The sequence below is a fragment of the Nestor notabilis genome, unplaced genomic scaffold (assembly GCF_000696875.1).
Source record: "Nestor notabilis isolate BGI_N333 unplaced genomic scaffold, ASM69687v1 scaffold5972, whole genome shotgun sequence".
Classification (NCBI taxonomy): domain Eukaryota; kingdom Metazoa; phylum Chordata; class Aves; order Psittaciformes; family Psittacidae; genus Nestor; species Nestor notabilis.
Window position 1 is genome coordinate 580 of NW_009919671.1, and position 16,173 is coordinate 16,752.

General features: G+C 37.6%; 1 protein-coding gene across 1 annotated transcript in view; it reads right to left on the reverse strand.

The window, feature by feature from the left end:
- Positions 1 to 1,350: 1,350 nt before the first annotated feature.
- LOC104402447 (cadherin-18-like) overlaps positions 1,351 to 16,173 on the reverse strand; it is a gene marked incomplete at its 5' end in the record, with an annotated part of 30,336 nt that continues 15,513 nt past the window's right edge. Inside the window, 2 exons of the mRNA XM_010010326.1 lie at positions 1,351 to 1,529; positions 9,572 to 9,708. Of these exons, the coding sequence (XP_010008628.1) occupies positions 1,351 to 1,529; positions 9,572 to 9,708 (316 nt within the window). The remainder of the gene's footprint in view (positions 1,530 to 9,571; positions 9,709 to 16,173) is intronic.

Below are 16,173 nucleotides of genomic sequence, written 5' to 3' on the forward strand. Positions count from 1 at the left end.
TACTTGGTAGCCAGGCAACACAAAGACAGGTGAAATTCTTTATACATCGACATAAAGAATTAACTTCACATACATGATGATGAATTCTGAGCTGATCATTACTTTCAATGAGACTGGTGTTATGGCATGCAGTTTTTTGCATTTGATGCTTTCCAGTGGTTGAAAAGCAAAACAACCGTTAGAAATTGCTAGCAAAGAAATAGAGAACAAAGCAGAGATCATATATTATGAAGTATAAACTATGATAAGAAATATAGACCACTGCATCTTGAATCTTGATTCCCCATCTCAAGGTGAATAGAGAGGAATTGGAGGAAGTTTAAAGGATGACAAGATGAATGAACAAAAGTCTAGAAGAACTTTATCACAGCTTGTCCAAGAAGGACTCTTCAGTCTGGACAAGAGATGGCTGAGAGGCAATGTGTTAAAGATTTATGAATAGCACAAAGATAATAAATAGGGATCAGCTGGTCTCTCTCTCATTCTTGCTCTCCCAACGCAAGAACTGGTAAATGTCGATTGAAGACAGCATGGGAAGATTAAAACAAAGAAAGAAAAAAAACAACGAAGAAGGAGATAAGTCTTCCTGAAACATGTAATTAAACTAAAATTCCTTGCTGCATGAGGTAGCAGTTATCAAAAGTTTTTGTTTGTTGTGGGAAAAGCTAGAGAGATTCATATAAGATGGTTATTAATAGTTTATGAAAACCACAGAAACCACTCAGGAAAGACATGAGTTCACAACTGCAACTTAAAACCTGTATAAAGACAAAATCAGCACAGAGTGCTAAGTAAAAACTCAATCTATGCAAAAAAACAAAGGCACTTAGTAAAATTGTCAAACCATGAGCTGCAATGAAGTGCATCAATCACAGCAGCAGTGGCTGGAATGTGATTTAGCTGTTCAGTCACAGTTCTGCCCCTCCCCACGCTCATAGTTGTGAAAAGCCCCTTCAACGTCTTTTCCATATGACCCTGCAAGGTCAAGGTCAATCAACATGCAAAAAATGAGGATGGCAACCATGTTAACCAGCCACTTCAGTGAGCTGTATGCTACCATGTGGCACTCAGATAACAGATACTAAATCTGCTTCATCCATCTTGTTCAGGGTAGCGGCTTGTCAAATTCCATTACTTATCTGACAAGATTAAAGCTTTACCTTTAGATATTTACCAAAGATAGTTTGGGTAAATTTTTTTCAGCAACAAGAAAGATACATTGAACGAATTCCCAAATATTCTCCCTTCAACCTAATACTGTTAAACAGCTGAATCAAATGTAAAATACAAAAATGAAATCAGAAAGAATTATGACGTGTTCCCCAAATCAAACTTTTTATGTATGTGACATTAACAAATAAAGTAATTCTTCTTTCTCACTGGGAGAAAGATAACTGTGAGAGTTACCTGACCAGGCTTTGCATTCTCACAGACGACTACGTCATACTCTCTGGCAAGCTCTGGAGGGTTGTCATTGATGTCCAGGATTCTAACACCAACTTGAACATGGCTCACTAGCTCAGGATTGTCTGCAAAATACACAAGGAGGTATTAAGCCTTTTGAAATACTAAATATTTCATGTCATCTTCAATTTAAAAATATATCTGAACAATAACTAGATGAGAACTATACACAGCTGCAGAATTTTAGGTACCAAGATACGAAAAGTTGTTTGCTGTGTTTCATTAACTGTTTTGAAAAATAATTTTTAAAAAAGTGAGAAGTATGAGTTTTAAGTCATTGTTATGCTGTAGCATTAAAAATGCAAGTTACTCTAGACCTGGTGGGGGAAAGCTCTTGGAGTTACCACATAATGTCATGCTGTACACTAAGAAATGATCAATTACTTTGTAATAAATGTGAAAGTGTCATCACAGTATTGAATAAAACCTAATAAAAAATACTAAAACCATTTTCTTCTTCTCAGTACCTTAAAATACAAAAATAATAAGGAAATACGAATGCATAGGCACATATAAGCCTCTTCCAAGCTTGAGATCACCTTCCTCAAAAGGTTCTATGCTATTACACAAAGTACTTAATGATTCTCGCTTTGGCAGTGACATACCAGTAAGAAAACAATGTTTAAGTAACAGTGTCTTAGGCTACGATCTGCACTTTTGTGAGAGTTCCCCCTCAAAACTAGTTCACCCTCCAAAATTTCAATAAATAGAATCCTTTCAATAAGAATACGTTTTCCATGATAAAATGGGGAAAAAAAACATTAATCCATAATTATCTTGTTCTTACTGCTAATTACTAAGAAAATTTTAATTGTTAAAAGAATTATATACTAAAACTGTTTTATAATTAGATAAAGTCTACCTTCTGAAGTCTGTGTAAATATCAATCGGTTAGATGACAAGCTTAATTTTAGTTTCACCAATTAAATTAAACTAGCAGTACAAGACAGTGAAGTCATCTGTCAAACTCAACAAGATGGAAGAATGGGGTCTTAGAAATTGACATTTTTAAAGTTTGTGTCCCTCTGTGTACTCATGGGAAGAAAGAAAAAGGAGAAATACTAGAATATTAGTAGTCTAAACCTCATTTGCCTTGGTTATTTTGATCTTAATTAATCTACATCGTGTTTCTGTCAAAAAGGGTCATTTGTAAAATGCCTTAGATTTGTCAAACCTTTAATGGCCTCTGCTCAGAATTATGAAAAACATTAATTAGATGCAAATTTGTCTTCAAAGCCACCAGTAAGATAGCCTCCCAATGAAAGAATATTTGACAATGTTAACGTTTCTTTTGACATTATCCTTCAATGTTTTCACCTGGGATACTAGTCAAAGAGCCTGGGGTTTAAAAGTTCACTTCATATTTTTCCTGTTCTCTTTTTAACTAATACATCTACGTTCGCCTGATGGCTTTAATTCACTTTTGGAACTTAGTGAATTAGCCCCATAAAATGGGAATAGAAAGATGATCCAAAAAGTCAACAGAAAATGAAGACTTAGATATTATATGAACCTCTATTCCCAATTAATAGTAGCATTATGTTAGAACACCACACTCAGAAAACATTTATAGACTTGCAAATAACATTTTCTTGCTGAAATTTTCCAGTTTTCCCTAAACATTTTCAGGTGTACAACTCACTTGCAGTCTCCAAACCACTCTAACAATTGGTCCTTTTAGCAGTGTGTTTCTGTTAATTAGACAAATTTCTTGCAGCAGTTTGGCAGATTTACAATTTAAAGATAATCAGTGCTGACATATATTTCAGGCCTGCGCATTATAAAACAGTCAGATCCATTCTGTGTCCTAGTAGGATTATGCCTCAGGAGCAGATTTTTCAAAGTGAATGCTCACTGTTTTAAAGGGGTAACTGAAGCAGAAATATCACTGTGATTCAGCTACACTAGGGACTTCCTTCCTTATGCTTGAGACTTTCCCAACAAATAGTTATTTGCCAAGATACTAAATATCTGTAAGTGAATCAACTCCATTGAGTATTAGCCCCTCCACCAGAAAGTCCTTGGGGAACTTCCAGAAGTCCCTACCAATAGCCAGTCTCAAGTCTTGAATCTTCTTTTCCATTGATTTCTGTGGGCAAACTTTAAAACACCTATTTCAGAAGGAAGCTTTTTAATACAACTACTGCTGTCCAAGACTTCCTTTCATATTATCAAAATTCAAATGGGCTTTATCTAAATAAATTCCACCTGAATGACATTCAGAATAACAATCCTGACATTAGAAGTCTTTTGTGCTTTTATATTCCCCCCCCCCCCTTTTTTTATAAGTTAGACTGCTATGGTTAAACATATATTATGAAAAGTGAACAATTTAACCCAGAGACAGCCTGAACTATTTTGAGTAGAGTATTTTTCCAAAATATTGAGTATTTTTACATGTTTTTAAGACTTAGAACAAAAAATCTTCACCTAGCGTAGCATGAGAGAGAATGTCTATGCTTTTGCATCATCAATATTAAATACCGATCTTAATCAGTACAATAATTACAGAATCACAGAATAGTTGGGGTTGGAAGGCATCTTAAAGATCATCTAGTTCCAACCCCCTGCCATGGGCAGGGACACCTTTCACTAGACGACGTTGCTCAAAGCCCCATCCAACCTGGCCTTAAACAGTTCCCAGGGATGGGACAGACACAACTTTTCTGGGCAAGTGGTGAGGTTGCAGTGCTTCACTACTCTCACAGTAAAGAATTTCTTTCTAATATCTAATCCAAATCTACCCTCTTCCAGTTTAAAGCCATTCCCCTTCACCCAGTTACTACATGCCCTTGTAAGAAGTCCCCGTCCATAGGGACTTTCTTGTAGGCCCCATCTAGGTACTGGTAGGCTGCAACCATAAAACATGACAAAGAATTTGCAAATACTTTTCATAACTTGCTCTTCCCTGATGGAAATATGAGGTGGCAACATCCTTATGCACCTAAAGAAAAGATATAATTGCACCTCACTATAATTATATACTTCATCTGTTTATTTAATGTAATTCTAGGGCTTTCAATATTTATTCAAAATCTCAAGGCGTTTTGTATGTCACTGCTGCAAATTATTATTTCTCTCTATGCATTGTGTTTTCCTCTGAACTGTTTACATCTCACTGCTTTTATTTCTATTGAAACTTACTGATGGAAAAGCTGCTGTTATAATTTGGACATGCACCTTAATGTTTTTATTCTCATTCTCGCAAACTAACTGGTCCAAACTCTTATTATTGTGAAATGTCCTGCCTTTTCACATATTTTAATTCTGATCAGGGTTTATTGACCTCTGAAAGTTATTTTTTGTTGTGTATTTTTGGCAGTAACTGTTTTCCTGGGATCCTTTCAATACCACATCACAGGGTACTTTGTATTTTGTCAATGAGGTATTGCTCTAACTCAGCACTTTAGTGTCTTATTCTCTGAAGCTCATATGAAGCATATACATGGTGAAGCACATACAGAAGACATAAACAAAGACAAATATATTTGGGGTTTTTGTCTTGGTTTGGTTTTTGTTCCCCCGCCCTATCTGATTGTATCTGATAGCCTTGGAGATTTTTGTCTATAAAATCGATTGCATAATGATGTCTCAAGTATTTTGATTTCTAATACACTATGGTATCAAAGCTTTGTCTGTGCAATATTCTTTCATGTGGTCATTTCTTACTGTCTCTTGCTAGCATTTCTTTAAGTCAGTGGGGATCTGACAGAACACGGCAGAAACCATGGTATTTCAGTTTTCCTGTTCTTCACAGCCTTTACACAGCTGTGCAGATTTAGAACTCTATGGACACTCTAAAGGCAAGTTTGTGCTTTCCTTGCATTCAAGTTGGTTCTTTAGTTAAGTATTTGGAAATTGTCTGCTTTTCTGTTCTCAGCCATTGTAGAGCATTTTGAAGACATTCAGCACCACCACTACTTCATCCCAAAATGATTGATGATCTAGCAAATAAATATGGTTTACACTCTGGTATACTTACCAGCTGCATAAGAGAAATATGTGAAAAACTCCCAATAGAAAGTATCTTTAAGATCTCTGAAAAATAAGCATTTGCTTTCAAAAAATCAAGTCTTATACAACCACAGATTTTCTTATTAGTAATATTAATGTCCAGTACTTTATGGATCCAGTAATCTCTTGATGTTAATATCATCTGAAAGCTGCATCTAAAAGATGGTTTGCTCTCCATCTACTGAGCAGATATTGAACACAGTTCAGTTGTCACAATTAATATCTAAAAGGAGTTTCCTGATAGAGTCTTCCTTACTATATTTCTAAGTAGAAATGTCTACTGAAAGCTAAGATCCTCACTTTCATTCCCAAACAAAGACATTCTCTGATTCCTTCAATCATGAGTGTTTTACTCCCCGCAGCTTTTATTCCTTCTTATTGAGGACAAAGACTTCAAAGATACTATTATTTGTTCTGTTTGCAGCACTGCTTTGAGAACTTTGAAGCACATATGTATTTTACTAACTGAAATCAGCTTTGAAAGTGGCAGAAGTCCATTCATTTATATTTTAGTGCCATCTTTTTCTTGCAGGTGCTATGATTTAGGGTTTTGCTGTTATTGTTCCTTTTGCTCTTGTTACCAGCACTAATACACGCTAGAGAGAAACGTTTATTAAATAACCCACAATTATTTTTACAACTACCTATTTTCTTCAAGAATGCATCGCTATTTTTCTCCACATTCAACATACACTTCCCAGTATCACAAAATCACAGAATTATAGAGGTTAGAAGGCTCCTCCATAGATCAGCAAGTTCAACTGCGCTGCTCAAAGCTGGGTCAAACAGTGCAACTAGTGCATTGCTCTGGGCTATGTCCAGTTGGGTTTTGAGTATCATCAAGAATGGAGACACCACAACCTCTTTAGGTGACCTGTGTGAATTTTTGACAAATCCCACAGTAAAACCATTTTTCTTCTTATGTTTAAATAAAATTTTCTGTATTTCAATTTGGGCATATGTCCTCCTGTCATTTCAATAGATAATACTCAGATGCGTCTTTGCTCATCTTTGCTCATCTTAAATCTTCTTTACTCTCCTTCTGAGCCTTCTCATATCCAGGCTGAACAGTCCCAGCTCTTTCAGTCTCTCCTTGTATGACAGATACTCCAGTTCTTAATGATTTCATGCCTCTTTACTGGACTCAATCCAGCTGCTCCATGACTCTCTTGTACTGGGGACCTCACGTCTGTATCAAGAATTCCATGTGGCCTCACCAGTGTTGTATAGAGGGGAAGGATCACCTTCAACCTGCTGGCAACACTCTTCTTCACACACAACTTCAGGATGCAGTTGGCCGCCTTTGCCACAAGGACACATTGCTGGCTCATGTCGAGCTGGCATCCACCAGGACCTCCACATCTGTTTTTAAAAAGCTGCTCTCTGGCCAGTTGGCCGGTGCATGTGCACTGGTGCATGGGATTATTCCTCTCCAGCTGCTGGGATCTGCATGTCCTATTACTGAACTTCACAAGGTTCCTCTTCAACCATTTCTCCAGCTGGTTAAGATCCCTTGGGATGGCAGCATGACCTGGTGTATCAGCCGTAACTCCAATTGTGTGTAATTTTCCAACTGGCTGAGAGTGCACTCTGTCTCATCAACCAGGTAATTAATGAAGAGATTAAACAGCATTGTATCCAGTATCAACCCCTGGGGATATTCCACTAGTGATGAGCCTCTATCTGCACTTTGGGCTGCTGATTATAGCCCTTTGAGCCTGTAATTTCAAACAATATTCAGTCCACTTTGTCATTCATTTATCTAGCCCATACTTTCATGTGTCTTGTTCTTACATGAGTTTCTCTCAATCCTCCTTAATTCTTAACAGCTAGGGAGGTTATTTAGGAATCTGAATCACTTCCTCTCATTGTGTGCTATCATTACAAAGAATTTGAATTGACAGATCCTACACCAGTCCTTTAAACAGTTCAACACTAACCTCTTCCACTCCCAAAGGAGCAACCGTTCACTATGACTGCATTTCTTTCCTCAGTTTCTCATCTGTTACAAAACTTTGTGCACTTGCTCTGTATTTTCCTATTTCCATTGCTCTTGTTAAAGACTTGGTCAAAAGCCTTTAATAGAGCGAAGCAAATTCTATCTATTATCTCCTTCCTCTTTCAAATACTCTCTGTCATGGTTTAAGCCCAGTCGGCAACTTGGAACCACGCAGCCACTCACTCACTGGCCCCTTTCTTCCTCACCCCATTCCCAGAGGGATGGGAAGGAGAATCGGAGGAATGTAACTCCCACAGGCTGAGATAACAGCACTCCAGTAACTAAGGTATAATACAAACCACTACTGCTACCAATATTAATGATAATTATATGAGAAATAACAAGGGGAGAGGACACAACCTCTGACCACCCGTCAACCAATACCAAGCCCAACCTGAGCAGCAATCTGGGCCTTCCGGGTGACTCTCCCCAGTTTATATACTGGGCATGATGTGCTGTGGTATGGAATACCCCTTTGGCCACTTTGGGTCAGGTGTCCTGTCTCTGCTTCCTCCCGGCTTCCCCTCCTCCCTGGCAGAGCATGAGACTGAGAAAGTCCTTGGTCAGAGTAAACATTACTTAGCAACAACTAAAAACATCGGTGTTATCATCAGCGTTGTTCCCAGGCTGAAAGTCAAAAACACAGCACTGCACCAGCTACTAAGAAGGAGAAAAAATGACTGCTGTAGCTGAACCCAGGGCAGTATCCACCCCTTATTCCATACTATTCACGTCATGCTCAGATCCCACATTTTTCAATATGCCATACTCTTTCATAAACTTTTTCACAGAATTATAGTAAGTGATTGAAATGTGAATAATTCTTTGTGAAATTGTATTTTAAAATCCTATTACCATCAATTCGTAGTCTTTTCTCCTGCCCTAAATATAGTCTATAGATCCTTCAATATAAAATACAGTATTTTATAATTTTTATTATTCCCTAATACCACAAGGAGTTTTCAGGAAGTACCAGTACTGAAACAATCAAAGCAATAGCTCCAGTGATGTGCCCTGGTCACCAAAATCCCACTCTGCCTCACTGTAAGCTGCTGTTAAAGAACAGTGCCTGTTAAAAAGAAAAAGGATTCCCCCACCCATTCTCATGGCAATGAATTCTGGTGTGCTTTATAAGTAGCTGCATGAACAGAAAAACCCCACTGATCATTACATCATTACTTCCACAGAGAAAAGTGGTAGAACTCCCTGTGATTTCAGAGGGGAAATTTGATCAATGCAGTGTGTATCACATACCAAGTGTAAAAGTGAAAGTAAATGTCATATGAAAGGTTCAGAAATAATAAGGCTGAAGCATGAAGATATCATACATTTTAAGGTAGAAATATGATATTGATTCTAAATTTCTTTTGCATAAAACAAGCACATGTCCAAATAGCTGTCCAAAAAATGATCAGTAGAAACTGAATCTTGTCAGTGAAATGTAGCGTAAATTTAAGACAGGAAAACACTTCAAGAAACTAACTATAACCATAACTGAAGCACATCTTACTACTGAAGCAGTACAATCTTACTGGGCCTTGCAGATTCTGCTATGTTCCTGGCTAAGCAACTGGTGACGGAAGCTACAAATGCCTTCTTACCATGTCAGATGAACTTGAAGACTGCCGCTCTCACAGCTGAATAACATTTTGGTAAAAATTTGGTAATATTTGCTAAAAATAGCCCCTGACCTATTTTTTAGCTTTAGTCTTAGCTAAAACTGGTCTTTAGTTTTGCAAACACAAACGTGACAAGCTGTTGGTATTACGACACTGAATGCTTGGAACTGTTCCTGAGTAAACTGTCAACCTTCTATCTCATACAGAAAAACATAGTAAATTTACACAGATGGAATTTTATAGACATGTGGGGGTTTGTTTACTTGTTCTGTAGAATTAAGGAATTTCTACACACAGAGAAAACTCTCTTTCATCCAAAATGGCTAAAAACCCAATAAAAACACAATGACATTTAAAAAAATAATATCTCAAGATAGTGTTTCTTAAAATCTGAAAATTATTCTTCTTTCTGTTTGGGGTTTTGTTTTGTATTGTTTTCGACTTTTTAGTACTATGTGCAAAATATGTTACTTACCTATCTCAGAAGCAGCCACTGTGATGTTGTACCAAGGCGTCTCCTCTCTGTCAAAGATCTTGGCAGTCTTAATGGTCCCAGTATTAGCATCAATGGTGAAATACCTGTCTTCTTCTGTGTTATGATCAATGAAATATCTATGAAGAAATAAAACAATAACTATATGCTCACTGTTGTATGTATAAGCTGAAGTAACAGAAAGCCACATAAGGATATTATTTTCAAGCCTTTAAAGTCATAGAAATTTTTAAAAGCACCGTAAGAAAAATTCTGTATTATGGAGACAACCAAAGCAACACCATATTTTTCAGTTCTTTCATAATGTTACATTTCTTTTGATAAATAACAAGATTTCCACTGTGAGTCACAAAGATATAAATTGTTAACAGGTGATTTTTTACACAGCAGTATCCTGTCAAAGGTAAGATACACACATATTTTGACTAAAAAATCATGAAATGGAAATGCAGAAAACAGAAATATATTAGGATATTATTCTGCTTATTTGCTTGTCACTGCAAACCAGCGTGCTCAGTCCTGGTACCTGTTTTGAAGCATGTCTGTCTGACATGAAGTTGGTGACATGATGACATAAGCCATTTTGAACGTAACCATTACAGAGACCAGTAGCAGAAACAGTTGTTTCCCAGAGGTGTAATTGACACTAACCTAGAAGCAGAACTAAGCAGCCCTGCTTAAATCCCTTGGCTTTTGGGCACTTCACCTAGCAGAAAGTAAAAGCCTTTAAGTGCATAACGGAAGCAGAGGGAGGGAATGCAAGAGACTGACTAAACATTTTTTCTCAAAACTGTAATATTTTACAAAAAATGAGGCAATTACAGACCCCTACCAAGACTTCTTCATTAACATCAGAACTGATGAAAAAAATAAGGAAAATATTCCAAGTCTTTTATATACCACAATTGTTTTTCCTGATAATTTGTCAGCCCTGCGTTTATTCTGTTGTCATGGTTTAAGCCCAGCTGGTAACTCAGAAACACACAGCTGCTCTCTTACTCCCCCCCTTCCTCCCTTCTTTCTCCCCCTGCTCCCAAAGGGATGGGGAGGAGAATCGAAGGAATGTAACTCCCATGGGCTGAGATAACAGCACTCCAGTAACTAAGGTATAATACAAAACCACTACTGCTACCACAAACAATAATAATGATAAGGGAAATAACAAGGGGAGAGGACACAACCGCTCACCACCTACCGACTGATACCCAGCCCGACCCGAGCAGCGATCTGGGCCTTCTGGGTGACTCTCCCCAGTTTATATACTGGGCATGATGTGCTGTGGTCTGGAATACCCCTCTGGCTAGTTTGGGTCAGGTGTCCTGTCTCTGCTTCCTCCTGGCTTCCCCTCCTCCCTGGCAGAGCATGAGACTGAGAAAGTCCTTGGTCAGAGTAAACATTACTTAGCAACAACTAAAAACATCGTTGTGTTATCAGCGTTGTTCCCAGACTAAAGTCAAAAACACAGCACTGCACCAGCTACTAAGAAGGAGAAAAAATGACTCCTGTAGCTGAACCCAGGACATCTGTGAAGTTTTTAATATATGGAAGCTATAGATAGGTAGGTGATAATGATTTATTTGCCCCACCCAATTGCTCTTCTACATCACCACAAGTATAATCACCAGGTAATAGAAAGAGTGGTGCACACAAAAGCTGACAAGCTCAAAAAAATTAAAAATAACTTACAGAATCATAGAATAGTCAGGGTTGGAAAGGACCTTAAGATCATCTAGTTCCAACCCCCCTGCCATGAACAGGGACACCACACACTAAACTATGCCGTCCAAGGCTCTGTCCAACCTGGCCTTGAACACCGTGAGGGTTGGAGCATTCACAACTTCCTTGGGCAACCCATTCCAGTGCCTCATCACCCTCACTGTAAAGCACTTCTTCCTCATATCTAATCTAAACTTCCCCTGTTTAAGTTTAAATCCATTACCCCTTGTCCTACCACTACAGTCCCTAACAAAGAGACCCTCCCCAACATCCTTATGGTTTATTCCTCAGGTTTATTCCTTCAGGTTTATTCCTCTCACAATGTACTTATTTAAACTATTTATGGAAAGGAGAAACAAACAAGCAAACAAACATTTGATTGAATAATAAAGTAAGATACAGCATGCAAAAAAGGAAAAGAAAGAAAACACTAGAGGAAGCAGCCATTTGAGTGATTCACCTTAACTGGTCAAATAGGACACTCAGTGGAAAACACAGCTCGGATCTGATGGCTTAAATTAAATCTTCCTTGTTGGAGAGAACCTGAACCCATGTCTCCCACCTGCAAGATATATTCTACATCTGCCTTACAATATGATAGTTTGGCTTGTAGCCCTCAAGATCGTCTTTTCACACTTCCAATACTTTCAGCAATTAAAGAATTGTAGGTCACGCATTGGAAATCAAAGCAGCCAAAAGTAGGCTAGAATATCTTTCCTTCTTGCCTGCTCTCCGCCTTTTCTTCTGACATCGTGAAGAGTGAAGCAGCTCCCATATGACCGTGGGAGCCATTGGAGAGACAGCTGACCACAGCTCCCACCAATTCTATGTTTCTCTGGAATTAGAATTTAACTCACTGTCTCCCAGCTGAGCTACAGTCAAAACTTATATGTGGTCCATTAACTACCAACACCTGAGAATGCCTTGTTCTAAACATATCAGAAGTGCTCAGTAAAGACACTTTGGATTTGTAATACAGCAGCTGAAAGTTGCTTCAAAAAAGTAACAGTCTCCATACAGAAAGCAGACTGGCAAGATCTCGATTACTTAGTGTATGGGGCAGCCATTTTTAAGAATGTAAGCCAGAAATATTTTTCTCAGATGACATTAGTTAATCAGTGTGTCCCAAACTGGATGAAAAAAAAAAATCAAACTCAGTCACGTTGCCAGAAAACAATAATTATGCTGAATTTCTAATGGCTGAATCACAGCAGGCATTATAGACACTTCCAAAAGCTGGGATGCTTCTCAGTGCTCAGCAAGCTCAGGAGACAAATTAAAAGCAAACTCTTCACCAATATTCACCAGCCACTGATCATGAGAGGCCTAATGTTCCAGCTACCCAAGAAAATTCATGTTGTTTTTGAGGAACATTGGAATCCTCTGAGGACCTGTTACAAAACAAACAAACAACAAAGGACAACACAATTATCCTGTTTGCAATATTTTATATGGTCCAGGGTACACACACTTCTTTATCTGGGAATCAGGATTTGATTTTTAATTTCAGAACTGATTTTCCCAGTGTCTCTGCAGGTCTCAGTCTTCCACGAAGCACAGATTTTCAGGTTCAGCAAGTGTATGTCATGGAAGTGGTTTGAAAGATTGTGCCAATATCAGTGGAGAAGCTGCATCTCCTATGCACACAGCTAGCCTTACCTTTTGCTAATTACAAAAACTTCGTAGACAGAGCCATATCAACCTCTGAAAGTCGATTAAGTTGTTAAGCTTGCCACAGATTCATGTTGAGATTTGAACTTCATACAGAACATACATGCTTCAGGTGGAGAAATCCTCCCTATGACTTATATGTTATGCTTGGCAGTATAGGAAATTTGAGCTATGACAAATAGTTGAAACATCTTGACTATACTATCGTTAAGGCAGAAATAATGAATTGGGTAAGATGGACAGTGCACTTATACATCAACATCTTTTATGGATGAACTGGAATGCTAACAGAGGAAGCAGAGGAAGCATCACTGTCCTTCAATTTTCTTGAAGACCCTTTACTGGTAGAGCTTACAATCAGGCATGCAATGATGAAATTTATTTCCTTCTCTCCTACTACAGCCTTGTGTTTCTGGACTCTAGGGGTCTCCTGATAATGGTAAGAATTCTTTGCTAGCAAAAAAGAAGTTTCACTGACCTTACATATTCTTATGGATTATGTACTGCAAATCCAAAACAATTTATAACCTAAGACTTGTGCCTGCAGACATTAATTACTGTGGACATTGTTTACTCATTATTAACATCAGGCACAGTGACTACTCTGTGAGTCAGTATTGTGCTGACCACAGAACCATAAAAATAGGGCTATGTAGTGTTTGTAAACAGTAGCTTAAAAATAGACAGGTTTTTAAACTGGACTTAATTGAAAAAAAAATAAATTAAGCAGTAAGAATATTCAATTGCTTTTGTGTGTGTGTGACTTACAACAAATCATTACCTCTCTCCATGAATTAACTACAGAACTAAAAATGACAAGTATCTGTCCCAAATATGAAGCTTGTGTAGAAAAATGAATTTTTATTCTGTTACAAATTGTGATTATGCAACACTTCATTTTCACAGATGTACATTAAAAGATGGCCTTAATTTTAAAAATATGAACACCTTTTTATAAATCAGTTATTTATATGTATTCTATAGAAGCCCAAAGTTCTCAGTTTAAAAAACTCAGTATTGGATGAATACTTGTAATTGTATTTTCTGTAACATTAATAGAAATAAAGCGATCCTGAGGTAACTTATTATATTAACACTTTTACTTCCAGCAATACTAGAATAATGAGAAATGTTTCTAATTTATCCACAGTAGCACTTCCCCTTTATGTGCTGATTTTTGCATATAGTTACAGACATATTGAAACAGTTGCATCTTGACAGAATTCTTCTTCATCATGGATAAATAGAAGAGCAGCCCTTCCTTATGCTTTCCCACTATTATGATGTTCAGTTCTCCTCCATTACTCTGGGTTTTTCCTTAAAATTGCATTGTGTATCATATTTAAAGCATCCATTTGAACTGCTGGGAAGGTTGGGAAGGTGGTTCCCAACCTTCATGAATGTCTCAGTAAAACAAGTTACAGAAGATATTCCCACATAGAAGAACTAGGAATGCTAGTCTAAAGCACTGCTCCCAACTGCTTTAAAAATATTTTGTACAAGAAACTCCCCTAGTACAGCCACTCATTTTTGTCACATGTAAGATGACATTTACAACAAGTTTCATTGTATTTATAAACCAGTTAACATTTTAGGACTTTATAAATATAAGCCACTGATTGATTTATCTACATGTTGAAAATAGAAACCAGGTATATCCATAAATACAGCATACTCCAGAGCTAATGATGCTTTACTTGGGCTTCAGAATTTATTTCATCTAGTAAAAAATTTACTTTCAGCTATGTAATACCGGCAACAAACATAGTCATACCCTTCCCCTCCCACCTTTCTTTCTACTTCTACTGAGCTGCCTTGCAATACTTTTTCTGAACTGTAACAAGCTATAGTGTGACTTCTGAATTTCAAAGAGTTACTTCAAAAATGAATTTTCACCTTCATTCAGTTGACTGTTTCTTCTTACTTAGAATGCATTAATCTAAAAATGAATTTATAATATTTATTGCAAATGTTGGTTTGCATCCATTTAGTCATGACAACGCTGTGTGAATTGGCATACTTTTAATGATTATATCAGCACATCTGAGTTGAATGGCATATGTTAATAAAGAGACCTAATAACAAGACATGCCCGGATAAACAGCTCTCCATAAACTATTTACATCCAAACCAGCAAGAGAATCCAATCTTAAAGAATCTGCATTAAAAAGGATTATGAATATAGAAAACCTATTAGTCACACTATCTGAAGAAAATCTGAAGAAAATTAAATACCAAAACAGTCCTGGTAGCACTGGGAAATGCAACATGTGGTATGTTTTTATTAGGCAGAGTCACTGAACAGAAGGGCATTCCCAGCTTCCATTCATGGGTCCTTATCCCAGCCAAAGAGTTTACATTTTTTCGATTCTCCTCCCCATCAAGCTGGAAGCAGGGGGGGGGAAGAAGCGGTTCTGAGTTACCAGCTGGGCTTAAACCATGACAAAGCCCCTGGCTCCAGTGACTTCATTTCTTTGTGTTTCTAAATGGTTTTGAGTTTTTAACTTTTTTTTTTTTTTAATCCTTAATCAGGTCTTTTGCTTGTCCTTTCATTATTCTATTTTTGTTAACTACTCTATTTACCAACTGCAAACAAGAACTCGGTTACAAATTTCCACCCTGGCTACAAACCTGCTATTGCTAATGAACTTCCAAAGCCCCAGCTAGATGTGGATTCACAGGTCACAGTACTTCTTAAGATTTTTGAGGGAACGAAGGCATGGACTCCGATGAAAGATCGAAGATGTAATTTATTTGGTGGCTGCATCTATATATCTTCTGCTGACAGAAAGGTTCCACTTGGCTACAACTAATTGGTCATTCTTATCTGTTCGCGCCTTGAACTATACATTTCATTTGCTACCTACTACTGCCCGCGCGACACTACGTAATATAGCTGTTAACCCTTAACTTGGCATCTTCTCTTTGTCCTTGCTCCGGATTCACTCTTGTTCATGTTCATCTTTTCCCTCTGGGGCCGCCTTCTATCAGCTCCATGCAGTCGTGGCCTCCTGTCTCTGCTAGGAATGTTCCCACAGATTTTGTATCGAGATATAGGTAAATAGCCAGTTCTCCAATAAGTGGAACTGGTTACAAAGAAGCACTTCTAAAAAGTCACAGGAAGATGATAGATCCTTTGTTAAACCAAATACACCATCTAAAGACCAGAAAATACCATCTAAAGACTAGGATTTCAA